This window comes from Neolamprologus brichardi, chromosome 11 (genome assembly GCF_056152115.1).
Source record: "Neolamprologus brichardi isolate AB-2024 chromosome 11, ASM5615211v1, whole genome shotgun sequence".
NCBI lineage: Eukaryota > Metazoa > Chordata > Actinopteri > Cichliformes > Cichlidae > Neolamprologus > Neolamprologus brichardi.
In genome coordinates, this window is record NC_142114.1 from 20,411,004 (window position 1) to 20,427,005 (window position 16,002).

At 40.5% G+C, this 16,002-nt stretch overlaps 3 protein-coding genes across 5 annotated transcripts in view; all 3 read right to left on the reverse strand.

Moving 5' to 3' along the window:
* The window catches only part of LOC102798923 (forkhead box protein O6-like), a 28,283-nt gene extending 24,885 nt beyond the window's left edge, over positions 1-3,398 (reverse strand). The window contains exon 1 of the mRNA XM_006791666.3: positions 1,961-3,398. Within this exon, the coding sequence (XP_006791729.1) occupies positions 1,961-2,449 (489 nt within the window). The 5' untranslated portion in view covers positions 2,450-3,398. The remainder of the gene's footprint in view (positions 1-1,960) is intronic.
* Positions 3,399-8,227: 4,829 nt separating this feature from the next.
* On the reverse strand, positions 8,228-11,519 carry med18 (mediator of RNA polymerase II transcription, subunit 18 homolog (yeast)). 2 transcript variants are annotated; one of them, XM_006791669.3, is made up of 3 exons: positions 11,275-11,519; positions 10,746-10,848; positions 8,228-9,503 (listed from the first exon to the last, which is right to left on the reverse strand). In XM_006791669.3, exons 2-3 carry the CDS (start codon positions 10,816-10,818, stop codon positions 8,947-8,949), a joined length of 630 nt encoding a protein of 209 aa, XP_006791732.1. In that variant the 5' UTR covers positions 10,819-10,848; positions 11,275-11,519; the 3' UTR covers positions 8,228-8,946. The 2 variants fall into 2 exon arrangements, with proteins under 2 accessions (XP_006791732.1, XP_006791731.1); XM_006791668.3 differs by lacking the exon at positions 11,275-11,519 and adding an exon at positions 10,941-11,247.
* A 1,765-nt stretch (positions 11,520-13,284) lies between these two features.
* LOC118454248 (uncharacterized) lies at positions 13,285-15,568 on the reverse strand. Of its 2 annotated transcripts, none has more exons than XM_087847795.1 (7): positions 15,220-15,568; positions 14,761-15,099; positions 14,370-14,651; positions 14,107-14,292; positions 13,914-14,024; positions 13,748-13,788; positions 13,285-13,639 (listed from the first exon to the last, which is right to left on the reverse strand). In XM_087847795.1, exons 1-7 carry the CDS (start codon positions 15,356-15,358, stop codon positions 13,535-13,537), a joined length of 1,203 nt encoding a protein of 400 aa, XP_087703921.1. In that variant the 5' UTR covers positions 15,359-15,568; the 3' UTR covers positions 13,285-13,534. The 2 variants fall into 2 exon arrangements, with proteins under 2 accessions (XP_087703921.1, XP_087703922.1); XM_087847796.1 differs by having other exon boundaries at positions 13,286-13,639; positions 14,761-15,060.
* Between the last annotated feature and the right edge of the window lie 434 nt (positions 15,569-16,002).

Consider the following 16,002-nt stretch of genomic DNA (forward strand, 5'->3'; position numbering starts at 1 on the left):
TTTGTTTTGTTTTCCCTGTTTCTCTGCCACTATAGAAAAAAAAGAGTTTTACATGAAAAGCTCTGCTCATACAATATTGTTGATTGGGATCAAAATGTCATGAATACTCCCAACTCACAAATACTACTGTCAAATTTAATTGCTTGATGTGGTTGTAAAATTATATGTATCAGAGTGCACCTGTTTTATGCACACGTACAGTAAGAGAGAAGGCAGATGGATTTAGGGTCCATGTGGCTTCATACTGACATATTTATTATGGACTGGACATCCTGTGATTTCATATGCAACTCTTATATATTGAGCCACAGGTACTACAAACTTGGAGATGAATGTTGTGTTGCATGTACAGGTATGCTGCTGGGCGGCAGTATTCCACCAGCTGTTTGCTTGGTTCCTTTAGACGAGCTGCACATGTGACTTCTAAGTGTATGTTTATATTACCTCTCTGTCTCTGACCAAAACCAGGTCAGGCCTGTTACTGACATTACGGCTGCCTGCTGTAAACGACTTACCTAATCCCCCATCATTACCTGGAATGGGCCCCACGTCTCGCCTGTGGCCTGAAATAGCACAGGACCTCAGACTGCCACTGTCAACACCCTTAATTTGCAGTTTCATAAATAGCATAGTAGGGCTTTGGCGCGAAAGATAAAGAGGCCCCATGGTTGCTAGTGTAAATGGAGAGCTAATGAAGAAGTCTACCTGAGGCCACACCTTAACAGTCATTTCAGTTTAACAGGACAGGCTTAAAATGAGAGTCAGGTGCTACAGCTAAGGCCCCCACCCGGAAAAAAAATGAGACTCAGCTCTGGTGACAGACTATGTTTTGAAAAAAGGTTAATTCCTCAGAAAGATAAGACAAATGCAAGTTGAAGTCATTCCATTACTTTGATATTTGTTGATATGTCATGGTGTAAATGGCACACCCTGTGGATGAATAGAAATAATGTGAAAGTATTTAACAAGATAAATTTAGCACCAAGCATTAGGTTGGAAGAGAAGTGTGGTTGCTTAACATGAAATTAATGTGAAAGATCTCTTATCTTGTCTAATCATCTTGCTTACATACACATAACCTACTGGCACTGCATCTACAAAGAGCCATCACACTCAGCACGTCTTTTCTGTATCGACATGAAAATCAACTAACATCTAGTCTCAAAGCTCAGCTCTGCAAAGTTACACCATCAGGACAAGCACTGCTGCCCTGCTGATCCCTCTGCCCCCTCTCGCTGTCCTCAGCTGCCTATAATGAATAGAAACAAGATGAGGCTGGGAGCAGGGGCTGATAACATGGGCAGATGTCCAGGAGGTTACTCTAGGCTCTCAGCCAGACAGGCGGTGGTAGTGGACTGTGGTCAATTGTAGACGCCCCACTAAATATTTACATGGTGGTCAGTTGACCTGTGATCTCCTACAAGTGTCACTCCATTGATTCTTAGATATGTTTTAATCATAACTAAAAGATCTGGACTTTCTCTCTGCATGAAACTGCATGGGATGATTTTCTCTGTTTGTCTATTATTAGCAGCATGTACTGAAATTCATCGTGAACCGCTGTGGTCTTATTCCCACTGAGGGGATTTTATGCGCTATTATGAACACTGCTGCCCATCATGACCAGGCTCTCTGCAGCTGGGATGAGAAAAGCCCCTTTTCTCTTTCCTCTCTCTGTCTCATTTTTTTCCTTTTTTTATATCAAGACGTAACAAGTGATTCCACTCCACTCTGTTACAATTTGCCTCAGTGATATATTAAAATGACTGACGGCAGTAATGAACTAAGACAAGATAACGCATGGCACCATTCATGCGTAACAGACGCGGAATCCCACGGTAACGTGTAAGTCACGCGGGGTGAAAGAATCATAATAGCTTAGTGAACAAGAATAATAATCGATATTATCACTGTGATTATCACAACCATGTCACGCTGGCCCGGCTGCTTTATTTCTTACCTTCCAGCCAGCTGAGCTGTTACTGTCGCCCTTATCCTTGAAATAGGGCACATAACGGACCATCCAGTCGTATATCTGTGACAGTGTGAGTCTCTTTTCTGGGGTGCTCTCAATAGCGCGGGTAATGAGATCCGCGTAGGACTGGTTCCCCCACGCGTTTCGCCGGGAGGATTTGGCTTTGCGCAGGGGTCCGGTGACATCCAGAGCCGCGCCAGCCAAGCATGGGTGCGTCGCGCCTGTGGGTGCAGGGGCGCCGGCTGGATGCTTCAGCTCTCCCGGCGTTCCGCCCACGAGCCCCGCTCTGCAAGCGGGGATGTCTTCCGGTTCTACCTTGATGCTGGCCAGTGGAAGACCTACGTTCACCTCGTGTCCACCGGGGAAATCCTGTGGACAAGGCAGCGGCCAGGTGCATGAGCGAGGGCGGCTTTGAGGCTCGAAATCCGAATCAACCTGATGAGCGTCTAATTCGTCGTCCTCCATCATCAACATTTACCCTTCAGTTGAAAAAAGAATAAATCAAACGTAGAGCAAGGGTGGGGAAATACCTCCACGATTCACGTATCCCGCTGTCTTCACGTAGGAATTTGCCTTGTAATATGGCTATTAAGCTCAGTCTGAATCAATAATGGGCAATTCAGCGGAGTAGAAGAATCATGATGAATGAAAGAAAAATCATAGCCTCGCGTGTAGAGATAGCAGAAGTAATAAAAGTAATAATAATTTCTTGTCCATTTTACCTGAAGTAAATTCTCTAATGGTGACTGAACTATTTATTTGGAAGTCCGCATCACCTTAAAACATTCAAACCCGTGTCAGTCTTGGGGGCTTCTCAATCCAGTTGCAGCAACAGATGATCTTTCAGATAAGGACAAAAGCAGCCGTCGATAAATCCTCCAGAAGACAACAGGAAGAAACGGGAAAGAGGGGGAAAATCACCAGGGCTGTGTAGAGAGCATCCACTGAGGCGATAATGCGTGATTACCGTGAATTATTAAATCTTCCAGTCTGTACGGATTAAGCTGGCAGCGGCACATTCAAGTCCATTCAGCCTGAACAGCACCCAACTGTCTGCAATTATAATGAAGAGGCGTGCGCTTGTGACGAATCGATAAATTCCCTGTCTGAAAAATATAAAGGAGGGAAAAATAGTCCGGCAATCAAATCTCGTATCCACTCGTCGGGATGATAAAATTGGCTTTTATCACACCTCCTCTTGCTCCCCTCTATCACCCCTTGCCTTTTCTCACTCACTCAGATCCCACACATGTTCTCATTTGCTTACAACTCGTTCCGTCGATGTGAACCGAGGATGACGCGCCGGCGCTGTATAGTAGAGATGCTGCCAATTGGAGTGCGCTCACGAAATCAATACTCTCCAAACATGATTACAGCGAAATCCCGAACTCTCTCTCTCTCTCGCTCTCCCTCTTTTCTCTGCTGCTCTCCCTCCTCTCTCCTGCGCCTCAGTTAGGCTACTAACGAAGGGGGCAAAAACCCAAAATTCTTAATCAAAACTCCGCATAATGATCTTTGTGGCGGAGCGTCACATGGCGCTTTGTGTGCCAGCCTCCGTGTCCAGCCCTAATAAAATAAGACAATGTGTAACGCAGAGAAAGGAAAAATTCCTGCACAATTGCGACACGGGTTTTTCTCTTTAAAAAAAAAAGTCTGAGCGTAACAAATTGTCGCGTGCACGGTGTGCAACGTCCAAATGCCCTTCAGGGAGAACTTACGGCGCCCGGCTCCGCTGATTATTTGCGGGCAATACCTCAGTGAGTGTAATTTTCTATGCCGATTAGACAGATTTAGTTCAGATTAACTGAGATTAGTTAACCCTAGATTTTAATCGGGGGGGGGGGGGGGGGGGGGTGCTTCAGATGCCAGAATGAAATATATATATATATATCTCCTCCATACTTCACAGAAATGAGGGTTAACAAAAGACTTACATATTGTCATTTCAAAACGCATTTGCATCAAAGACACTCTGCCCGGCGCATTGAGCTCCGGTCAGACCCGTGTGCGCAATTCTTCAGCTGCACTGACCGAGGGGTCGAGGCGTTGGGGTCACCGATCCTTTATCCTACCACCTTCTTCTAAGAGCTGACGGCTGGGCGGGGACAGAGTCACAGGTGCTTCAATCCGATTGGCCATCTCCCCTTATAAACACTAGGCTACCTGACCCTTTTACCGGTATCAATCTAAGAAAGATTTGTGGAACTTACATGTTTACAGAAACACTGCCTGACAGCTTTAGGCGGACTCACGCATGCAGTGTTGATGGTTGCTGTAGGGAGAGTATTACTTATTCATACCTTAAAACAGTCCTGCTTCTGTAGATTCTCACTTCCAGTAAAGTATTAAAAAATGAATAAATAAAAACTAATATTATTTAGAAGTGAGGCAGCCACTCCAAGCAAGCATTTTAACAGCTATAACCTGTGGGGGCTTTTTGCTGTCAATCCATTGCCATCAAAATATTTAAAAGAGGAAAAATGCATTTCACTACAATTATACATCATCTACAGACCCTTGGACCCAAATTTAGACGTGTGTATTCTAGTCACTACACTTTAAAATAAACACGCTCATTTTCAATGACACATCCATAATCAAAACAGCCCCTGTGCAGAAAGGTGTCTCAAACTGTCTGAGGACTCCACCTTTTTCCTGCGTTCAACTGTGCATGGACAGGAGCAGTACTTAAAAGTTGCACAACAAGGCCACACTGTGCACTCAGACATGAGTGATGTTGAGAAATATGCGTCAAAAATAGCACGCTTTTAAATGTGGGAGGATGTGTCATATAGTGTGTCATGGAATGACTTAACGTTCAGCATCAGTACAATCACATGGTTAAAATGCCATGTTGCTAATAGCTTGTGTGTAATAAGCCTAGAAACTCTATTCTGACTACAAATATAATTAATGGGTGATGGTTTATTGTATTTTGATTATTGCATGCCAAGAATTTCAATCAAACCAGAGGTGGAGCGAGTCAAGCCTCTCGTAGCCTCTAGTCTCCGAGACAAGGTTCTACTTGAGATGCTTCCCCTGGAACACTTATGAATGCCACAATTTTGGTGACACTCGAGAATACACAATGTGTCTTGATTACAAATGAAGCGAAAGAAAAGTAATTGTGACTATCAAAAAAAAAAGGCAAACGATCAGATCCAGAGACCCACAGCAGGAGTGAGTCTCAAGAGAAAAAGGGAAAAGCAAAGAACTAAGAGTCAAAGACAAAGGCTCTGGCAGCACAACTACAACTTCAGTCCCTTCCAGGCTGATGGCTAAGTTGTCCCCATACCAGACATACCAGAGGCAGCAAGGCTGGCTTAAAGCACTGAATGGCTGATCCTAGAACAGCGTGTTCTGCACAGCAATAATCACCTCAGTCAGCCACAAGCAAGGCAGAGCACCACATGAACAACAAGTCAGAGCTTTGTGCCTGTTATTTTGCATGGTTAGAAACTGTTCTGGAATTTCTTTCAAATAAGGAAAGGGACACTTCCCCCCCAACTATTTCTATAATACCTTTACGGATTTCTTTGGCCCTGGCATTTTAGCCATCACTTACAACCTTGTGGTGTTGTGCAATTTATCCCTGCACCCCATTCTGCCCAGCACGGTTGGAAGTAGAGGAATCTAGAGAAGCCACAAGAACACCCTAGGGAGATCTATGTCTGTCTGGGAAAGCACCTCCTTTGGTTCTCCCTCCCCTCTCAGCAAATAACCCACACTCTCTAACAAGCATATGGGTTCCCAATGACACAGGAAGGAGAGGGCTCATATCCAAGTATTGGGAACATTTCTGAGTAGGCGACGCTGGATTTCACCCCTTCTTGGCTTTGACCCAAAGTAGGCTGACTTGAAGACTTCCTGCCCCGAGCCAGTGCCAGATTTCTGTGGCATCTTCACTGCCAACTATGAACAGAGGCAGCAAAGACAATTGGTGCCAAGAGTTTTAATTAAGACTGTGTTGTAAAGAGGAAAGTAAAGGCATGTGCAGGTAATGGCTTCCATCCCTGTTTCAGAGGGCTAACAGAATATGATTAACTAACACAATCTTAGCCTTAGCCAATTAATTATATTTAACTGTTAAAAACAGAGAACGACCAAATGGTCCAGAGAGGGAAATCAGCATGCACCGCTCTCATGCTCAAAGCTGAAGAGAGTGTAATTGTGTTATAATAAACCGATGCCAAAGATTATTAAAGGCTATGTTTTCAGACAAAATGCACATGCACAACTAGAAGAATAAATTACCTTTTCCAGTTAGTGTCCACAGTAGAGTCAGTCATTTTAGGGGGTGGATCAATTACCACTTTGAAAATTAAATACTGTCAAACTCTGTTGGTTAGAAACAAATAAGCAATAATGGCAAAACATTGTTCTTTGAAGAACTTCAATGAGACTTGTACTTTGTTTTCTTTTGGTTATTCTCCTGACATTTTACAGACTGGATGATCCATTAAAAGAAAACTGATATTCCTGGAGCTGGGAGTAAGCGATGAAAAAGAATATACCCTTCTCTGCGTCGTCAAATTGAAAAATTAATCGATGATGAAAGTATTTCAGGCTTCAGGCATTATGAAATAGTATTAACAACCCAACAATGAAAGTGAATAAGATTAATAATCATTCGAGTACTGCAACCTTAACCATATCACGTTCTGAAAGGGTGTCGCTCTGGTCTCAGTTTCTTGAAATAAACCACAGAACAGATCATATTGCCTCCAGCAATGAGTTAAATCTCTTACTTGTGCAAGTCAGTTGCTGGCTACATCCACAATAGACAAGTAGGCTTGATGCCAAGACACTGATTAGCCTAACTATGCCTCTGTTCTCCAGGCAATGCAGTGCTGAGTGGAGGTGCAGTGGGAGTCTAGCTCATCACCAAAGAGCACTGTGCTAAACACAAGTTTAAGTGGAAGAAAGCCAGTAGACTGTAGTGTATCCATGCTGGACATATAAAGCCTTGGGCAAGGAGGCATCTGCCTCTTTAATACATAATTCACTCAGAGCTGAAACATCATGCTTTAGTCCTAAGGGCCGGCAGTCTGCTTCTGGTTGTTGGAACATAAAACTGTCTCCATCAGATAATCCAGTCTCACTGACAGGCAACTCATGTGTACCAAGTAGCAGTTCAATTTAACTTTAACTTCCAAACAAGATTAGAAAAGTACACATTTTTAATATATTAGTAAATGTTCAAAGTTCGTTTTGTTTTGTTTTTCAACTTGCACCAAATGTATGTGGAAGCACTGCCATCTCACCTTTCCACCTCAGTGAGTTTGTCCTCATCAGCCATGATACGCAGGTAGGTCAACATGTAGAGACAGCCATCTGCCCTGGAGCTCTCCCCCTCAGACATGCACGCGGTCACTTTACATCTCAATCTCTGCAAATGCATCTTCCTGTAGGGGTATTATTAGAAGCACTCATGCCTTATTACCAACATTATTATCATAACTGACAGGATGTGCATTAGTTACTTTGGTCTCCGCAGTTAGACCAGGCCATAATGTTGACACACTACTGCATGGGCCTTTCTGGATTTCGATATTAACAGTGGAGAACCTGAAGCAGACGTAGTGCTTTCATGTGTAATAGTCCCAGCTCATGTTCCCATGAAAGAGCCACTAATGGGTTAACAGTAGAAATGAGAGGGGAAAGAGAGGGAAAATCAATGCTTTTGTTGAGGGGAAGAAAGGAAGGCTTTCACAGGTCTATGTATCATTAAGCAATTGAGAAAGCTAATTAGAGTGGGGGGAAAGATGTGCAGATCTCACAGCTAATTATTTCCATGGCAACCACAGCTCATGTAGATGATGTGAGGTAGCATCCAATTTGCTTCAATCAGGATATTTACAAGAAGAGAAACAGAGACCCCTAGTGGGATGAAGTGAACATATCCATGAAAGCTGAGTGTTGAAAAGAAACTTTAAATGTAAAAAGGATTCCAATAAACTGAAAAATACCCAAAATCATACATCTCAAATTCTGTTTTGAAATGTTGATACATGAAAAATATTATCTAGTTTGTTATCATTTGCAAAAATAAACAACTAAAATCATTTTTCGGCTTTCCAGGAATTGTATTGATCGTTAGCACAGGTATACGATTGCCTACAGCCTAACTTATAGAACCATGATTTGGTAGAAGTTAGTAGAATGCAGTGATGTTTAACAGTATTAGCTGAAATGTTCTCTATCTCATTAAAATTTGACCAAACAGTAACTGTTAAATCAAGACTATATATAGACTCTATTTCATTTTATTAAAAAAAAACAAACAAACAAACAAAAAAACAAAAAAAAACATACAATGGTTATGCACATTAGTTCTCTGATGGAAGTGACAAGTGTTTTTAAAAGTGGGGCTTTATAGTTGACAATGAGGACGTTACATATTAGGCATCTATGTCTCTTTTCCCTGCTCTTTGTGTCATACCTGCAGGTCAGTGTCTCTTTGAAGCACGCAGTAAAGCAGCCACAGAGGACAGGATGAATCTTTGCTTCCATTCACACAAAATCTGGAAATTCCCCAACTTCCCACATGGCTTTTCCTTCATAAAAGTGTGACCATGTTTAATTTTGCTTTAGAACATAAGCATTGTGAGACAATACAAAAAGAAAATATTTTATTCCTCTAACTCACCACTTTGTTTAGTCCCCCCACCCCACTTTATTCAAAAACTATCCCACTTGAAAACAACCTCCCTCTCTAAAACATCAGCTATAGCTCAGGCAGTTAACTAAAATAGTGCAAGGAGGCTGCCAATCAGTTCTGTTCAATGCTGCAAGCCCCAACACCAATGTTACTGAATTTTCAAAATATACTGCCCTGAGAAGGAACTTTTTTGAGAGTGAAATAATTCCCTCAGAAGTTGACTTAGACCTGGTTCCTCTGGAGGAAACTCATGGAGTCCCTCCCAAGGTTCCCAGTCACTCGGGGAGAGTTCCTTTTTGTGGAAAACTGGCTAATGTCTCTGTTTGCTAGGGTCAATCTTTTCCAAGTGAACCAGGGGTTTGAGTTGCTCAGCAAAGCTGCGCATGTCCTCTGACACAGTGTCTTGTCCTGCAGGAGCCAACACACTCAGCTCCACCAGGTATGAAAGTGATAGATGCTCAGTGTTTTCTGTATTCCCTGGTACAAGTATGCGTGACAGCTTACTGACCACAATTTTCATTGCACCTTTACGAAATATGTGTCCATTGCTGACAAACTCATGGTCCATGCGGAAGCCCATCTCATTGAGGAACTCCGGAAGGCTGTGAGTGGCAGCAACATCAACACAGTTGCGTACCAAAGCGTGGCGACTCTTATCTCCCACTTCAGATTGACCAAGGTAGCGTAGGTGCCATGGAGCAGTTGGGTGGGAGAGGGAACGGCGGGCACGCAAAATGAAGGGATTTCCTTGCTGGCCTTTGAGAAGGTAAACCAACTCATGATCAGTAAAAGTCTCAGGTTCCATGTTGTCGCACAGACCTCGAAGGCGATGCAAGAGGCTTTCCAGGGCCTGGTCCAACACACTCCCTGATTAAATAAAGTGCACAAGGAACAAATACAAAAAATTACATTTGATCCGATGGCCAGGACTCTATACATATTATATTTATAAATATAGTCTCCACTATCTCAGATCGTCCATAGTTTGTACATATATAATGTTTGCTTTGACATTTTTGCTTCATATATCAAATACCTCAAGGATTTTCCTTTAAAAAAAAAAAATACACATCCACCCACTTTCAGGGCACATGCAGTAATATTTTAAACCTAGTGTAAATTATAAGACAGTTCAGTAGGTCATGAAATACTCATTTTGATTTATTAAACTTATCTCAATAAATCAAAATGATTTTCACTGTTGTAATTAGAATACCATCTGAAACCTCCAGAATTTAGAATTTTGGTCTATTTGGGTTAAACTATGCATTACTATTTTTCATTTTTGTGGTACAACTTCACATTTGCTCAATCCAGCATGAAATTTAACCCCCCCCCCCACAAAACAAAAAAAAAAAAAAAAGAAAGATTTGTTTTCATTTCTATAACTAAGAAATAATTTTCCATTTTGCATTATTGTGAAATTCAATTGTATACAATTAAAAATTGGTGTGCATTTAAATAGACTTTACAGATTGGATCTGCAGATCTGGATATGGAAATCATATGCATTTAACTTTATTATCTTTAACAGATATTCGTGTTCAAACATCTGGTATGTATGACAAAAAGAAAATGCTGGAAGAGGTTCAATGGTCCATATTTCAAAGAAAATATATCTTGAAAAGTATTTGATAAAACTTCACAGTAATCATACATGGCCAAACTTTGGACCATACATTTTTTAGGCAAAACTGCGATTGTCCAGGAGAAGGCCCACAGTATTCTACAATAGAGTGACCAAGTTAAGAAATAAGGTTTTAAACATTGTAAATGCACCATTTTAAAAATTATTTATAATAATATTATAATAAGAATTTAGCTGTTATTTAGGCACTAGTGCATAATAATTTAGGTCAAAGGTGACATATGTAACACAGTTCACTTTCACACCAAAGGCTGTTGCTCATGTACCTTTACTCATTGTGCTGAACAGTTGCACAATGCAACTATTAAATGATTATTGCTATTGTTTTGCATTTTTGTTACTATAAGCTACTATCTGTAGTATTGCCACTATCAGTACTATATGCTAAGTATAACACTCAGGGCTTGTTAGTTATTTGCCTGCTTACTTGCTTCAGCTTCGGTGGATGCATGATATCTTACCTTGTAACAGATACTCCATCATGTTAATTGTGCCCCCAGTGACAGGCATTACAGTAACAGGTGGCGCCTCCATCTTTCCTCGGGTACTTTGAGGTTTTTGAGCCTAAAGAAAGAAAATTATATGCAGATACATATATATATATACATGTCGGAACATCTGTTGGAGCAATGCCATCATTAACAAAAAATTTTCACCTGTCGCCATAGGTAACAGAGTTTGTAACTTTTAGCTCGCTAATAGCCAGTGATAACGCTTTCTAATCTAGGTGTAAATCACTCGAAACAACAGTTACAGTGCATTATTGTCTACGAAACCACGAAGAGCAGTAGCCGAGGAAAATGGGTAAATGTTTTAAGTGTTCGTTCTCGATAACGTTTTAATACTATTGACCAAAGGCCTAAACGGGGTTCTGAACACACGGCTACTACTACACAGCTACTCGGTTTCCTAGTAATTAACCGGAACGTTACTTAAGCTACAAGGCTAAACGTTTCAATGTTATTACAGAAACATTAAAAAATATATTACCTTTCAAAAATAAAGAAGCGAACGCGGAAATAAATTAAACGTCTTTTTAGTTATGAAAGAAAAAGTGAACACAGTTAGCAACAACAATGACTGAGAAGCGTCTTCCTTTGGTGTGTCAAATCGGTAGACATGCAACTTTGAGGCTCATTACAGCCACCTACTGGTAGTGTTAAAATATCGACAGCAGGTCATCCGTGTATAGAATAAAAAGAAATGGACATGGACGTCATGGACAGACAGGCTTTTTAGACTATAGGTACTCTGCTTTTATTAACACAGGCTATACGAATGGAATATCAGTACTGTGAAAACTATTACTGCTTTGATTTCAGACTCCTGTTGCATCTACCTTTAGAATCCACCACCTACCTGTTAACTGGTGTGAGTGTGTGTTGTATTTAATGTTGATGTGGGCAATGCTGACAGCCCTGGTGGTGTAAATGTCATATACTAATGAAAAGATGATCCTGTGATTTATTGTGCAGTTTTTCTCGCACAATAGAGTGTTCCTGTCTTGAGTAGTGCAGCTAGGCCCTGTTAGTCATCTTAGAAAGAACAGTCAATGTGCTCTTCACTACCTGCTGGGTGTTGTGACACCAGGTGAAATCCAACCTCATGTGTGTCCTCTACCTCTGTTTTGGAGTGTCTTTCCCTCAGATCACCTTGCTCTTATCTACATTTAGTGCAAGATTATTTTCCTGACACCAGGCCACTAGTCATTTCACTTCTCTTCTCTATGCCATCCCTACCGGTAATCAGCCCAATTACTTTAGATTCATATGCAAATTTTATAATTCTGGTATTGGGGGGTGCTCACACTCATATGTGAAGAGAGCATGTGGCAGTGTACTCAGCACATGCCGCTGAGTAATACCAATGCTCACAGTTCTTGATGTTTGATATCTGGTGTCCAACTCTGACTGAGTGCGGTCTATCTTACAGGAAGTTCAGAGCTCAGTTACAGAGAAAGGGTGTGAGTCTGACTAAGAGCAGCTTCTCAGAGAGTCTGACAGCATTAAATGCAGCTTCAGTCAACTAACAGCATTTTCACAGATGTGTTACTACCTTCTAGTGGACTGATTCTGTATGTGTGCATAAAGTAAATAGTCCAAGGTGGCCAGGACAGTCTTTTTGATCCTTTCTAAACACTTCATCACAATTGATGTGAGTCCAAAAAGATGATGGTCGTTTAAGCATGTGGCAGTATGTTTCTTGGAGAGGGCCACACTAGTAATGGACTTAAAGGATGGGCAGATTGTATGTCTATGAATACACCATCCAGCTCTGATGAGCAGACCCTGAGTGCATGCCTGAGGATATTATTTGGGTCAGCTGCCTTATTTGGGTTTGTTTTCATTAGAGCTGTGCACACCGCCACCAATGACAGATCGTGATGCAGTGGTTTGTCCTGCGTGTCATGTCCTGTCTGTCTCTGTGGGTTGGTGTTGTGGTGTATTAAAAAAGTGGGTGTGGTACTCACATTGTTTTCAATTTAGGCTATTCGGAGTAATAATCAGTAATAATCATACTATAACCTTTTGTCTGCAGGGTGTTATTGTTTTGCTATCACTGATGATCATTATTGATTAACACTGCAGACACAGTACTGCTGTGGTTTTAACACTTTTAACAGCCTTCTTTATGCAACCTTTTGCTTAGATGCTTTTTTACTGTGGTCATATACCTAATAACGTTCCTCTTTGTGAAAGCAGCATTTAATTGCCTTAACATTTTGAGGTCAACGTTTCTTCTTTACCTGCATTTGTTTTATCTTAACTTGATCTGCAGGGTAATCAGAAACTGTGCTTTCATGCAGTTCATGAATGGACCTCACCTCTGTACTGAGCAACAACAACAACAAAAAAATGTTGTTACATAACATCTGTATCACACTCAAAGTTTCTCATTAAAATGATCTCGACCCATGTACTTTAGAACACCTGCCCTGCCTTCAGAGAATTAGGTAAAAGTTCAGTTAAAGATTTGATTTGAAATCATTCCTTTGTTGGAAAAAAAAAGACTCATGGTTTCAGATTTTCCCCTTGAGAAGCGTGTGGGTGAAGTTACAATTTAAGTACTTTGAAGAATCAGTTACTACATCAAATGACAGCAAGGATGGAAAGTATAATTCTAACCAGTGCCCTTTAATGACCTTACCTATTTTAACAGTCAACTGAAAAGCACTTTGGACCAATCCATATTGTTTTAAAATGTGCTATATAAACAAAAGTGACTGCACTTATCCTGGACTTTTTTTTCTCTATACTTTTATTTCACTACAATCACTAGAGGTCATGTGATTAATTCTTTTGCCGGGTGTCCTGATGATAATTGATGAATAAACCACTGAAGACTCTTCTTCCACCTGCAGTAAAAAGCAATACATTTCATTACCCAGACAAAGCAACACGCACACACTTCATTTCTGCATGAGAGTTTTAGGTTACACCTCAATGTCAGCACAGACACTTACCCTGCTATTCAAGCCACAGCAACAAATTTGAACAGGAAATGCTTTGGTGAGACAGAAGCAGAAGCATATTCAAAATCACAGGGGGAAATTTTTCAAGCAAACCATAAGAAAAAAAAAACAATATTGTACACAGGAAGTGGAAGTTAGGCGCAGCTGCATAGCCTACCTGAATGTAATCTTGGTTTGAAGCAAAAAATGATAAGTGCCATTAAAATGACACATGATACTGATATACCACAAATAAGTGGGATCCAGTCTTGAGGCTCTTTTTGAAAACCTGTTAAACCAAAAGCTAAATATTAATATTTCTTTGATTCAGGTGAAAAAGATTCACAAACAGCATATGGCTAAACACCCACCTGTTGTTGTGCTAAATGTGGGACTCTTAGTAACTGTAGTGTATCCATCAAACACTGAATCTATATTGCAATTTAGGGACCCGTGTGGATGTACAGGCACAGATGTAGTTGAAGTTCTGTTCGGATTATTTGATTTCATGCCGCACGTCACAGCGCAAGATGCAGATGAATCCTTACTGTCATATAATGTAAGTAAAGATCAAAAGGCTACATCAGGTTATCTTCTACTATGAAACAATGATGTTTGTGTGTTAGTTTCTCACCTGTAACTACACACAAATTGATAGTGACTCGCTTAATACTGTGTCCGACACAGCTACTCATCCAGCAGGTATATTTACCAACATCTTCTCTTCTGACATTTCCAATATATATAGACTTGTTGAAAGTCAAATTGTCTGTTGTTGCTCTTAGTTCTGATTTCCCAACAGCAGTCGTTGCTTGAAAAGTCCAAAAGTTTATTTTATCAAGTTTACTTGAACATGTGTGCTGAAAACTGCTGCCAGCAACAATGTAAACTGTCTTATTGACTAATTTCCACGTCTCTGAAAAAAGAGAGGTAAAGGATTGTGAGAATTATCTTTGGCAAATTTAAAAATCATAATCCCAGGTAGATTCTGACTTAACGGAGAAAAATATGAAAGCAGGACAAACCTTTCTTCACTATGATGTCAGTGGACTTTTGGCATGTTTCTTGGCAAGTTTCACACCAGTACACACCTTCATCATCCTCAGTAAAATAACTGATGACCAAGGAATGATTGGATCCAATTCTCAATTTGGGATTGGACATTTGATGGTATTGCACTCCACTCTTATCTCGGAAGAATAACTGAACCTGCTTACTGCTATGGTCCTTCTTGTAAAACCATTTGAAAGAGTCTGATCGATGGATGTAATGCTGACACGGTATCACAGCTCGACATCCCAGCGAAAAATTAAGTTGTGCTGCAACTGGCAAAATATCACATTGCTCATTTGTATTAACAGTCACTTGAAAAAAATATAAAATATTCAAAAGTCAGTTCATCAGTTGTATTTTAAATACATTCTATTTGATTAAGCAATTTGAATAATGAATTTAGTTAAGTAATGATTTGATCAGATACTCACTGTTTCCTGAGAAAGTAGAGAAGTTCCAAACAAGTAAAAAGATGAAAATGAAGCCTTTCTGTTTCATATGGGAGAAATTCCTGTCCCCGCAGAAATAAAACCCAACATGAAGCATCCTGGCTGTACCATTACTGCTCATAAAAAACACAGATCACAAACTCTGCCTCTCAGCAAAAGGTTTTAGATTGAGCTTAACAGCTTAAATGAGCCTGACACATCGGAAGTGGTCGAACAGCCAGTACAGAGGAAATTTAGCAAGGTTGTCACCCACACTGTTTTTCTGATGTGGTCTTTTACTTCTTACATTTAGTATGGGTGTTAAGACACAAAATGTGCATCGCAAACCAGTTTCTTTTTTAATATATAGATGCCAAATATGTTCTCACATTGTATTTTATGCTGAGATAATGTTTGTGGGGGTTGAACCAAAACTGTGATTGAGCTGTTTGGACAGTTTATCGTATGCTTAAACTCACTGGAGTTTGGACTTCATGTGCAAACAAAGCACTTGTGACCAACTTATTGACTGCCAAGGACAACAACTGACACAATTACACTTTTATTAATGAGATTAAATTCTAATGAATATCATAAACATCCCAAAAGTGCTGAGCTGAGTACTTTAAAGTGTCTTAATTTGTCATAGAGCACCATGCAGCATGTGCAGCATGTCAGTCAGGTTTGGGCAATTAAGTATGATATGTAATCTGGAGTATTTACTTGTTTAAAAAAACATGAATATAATCTGCACAGATTATATTTAATGTAAAGTTAGAGGCGTTG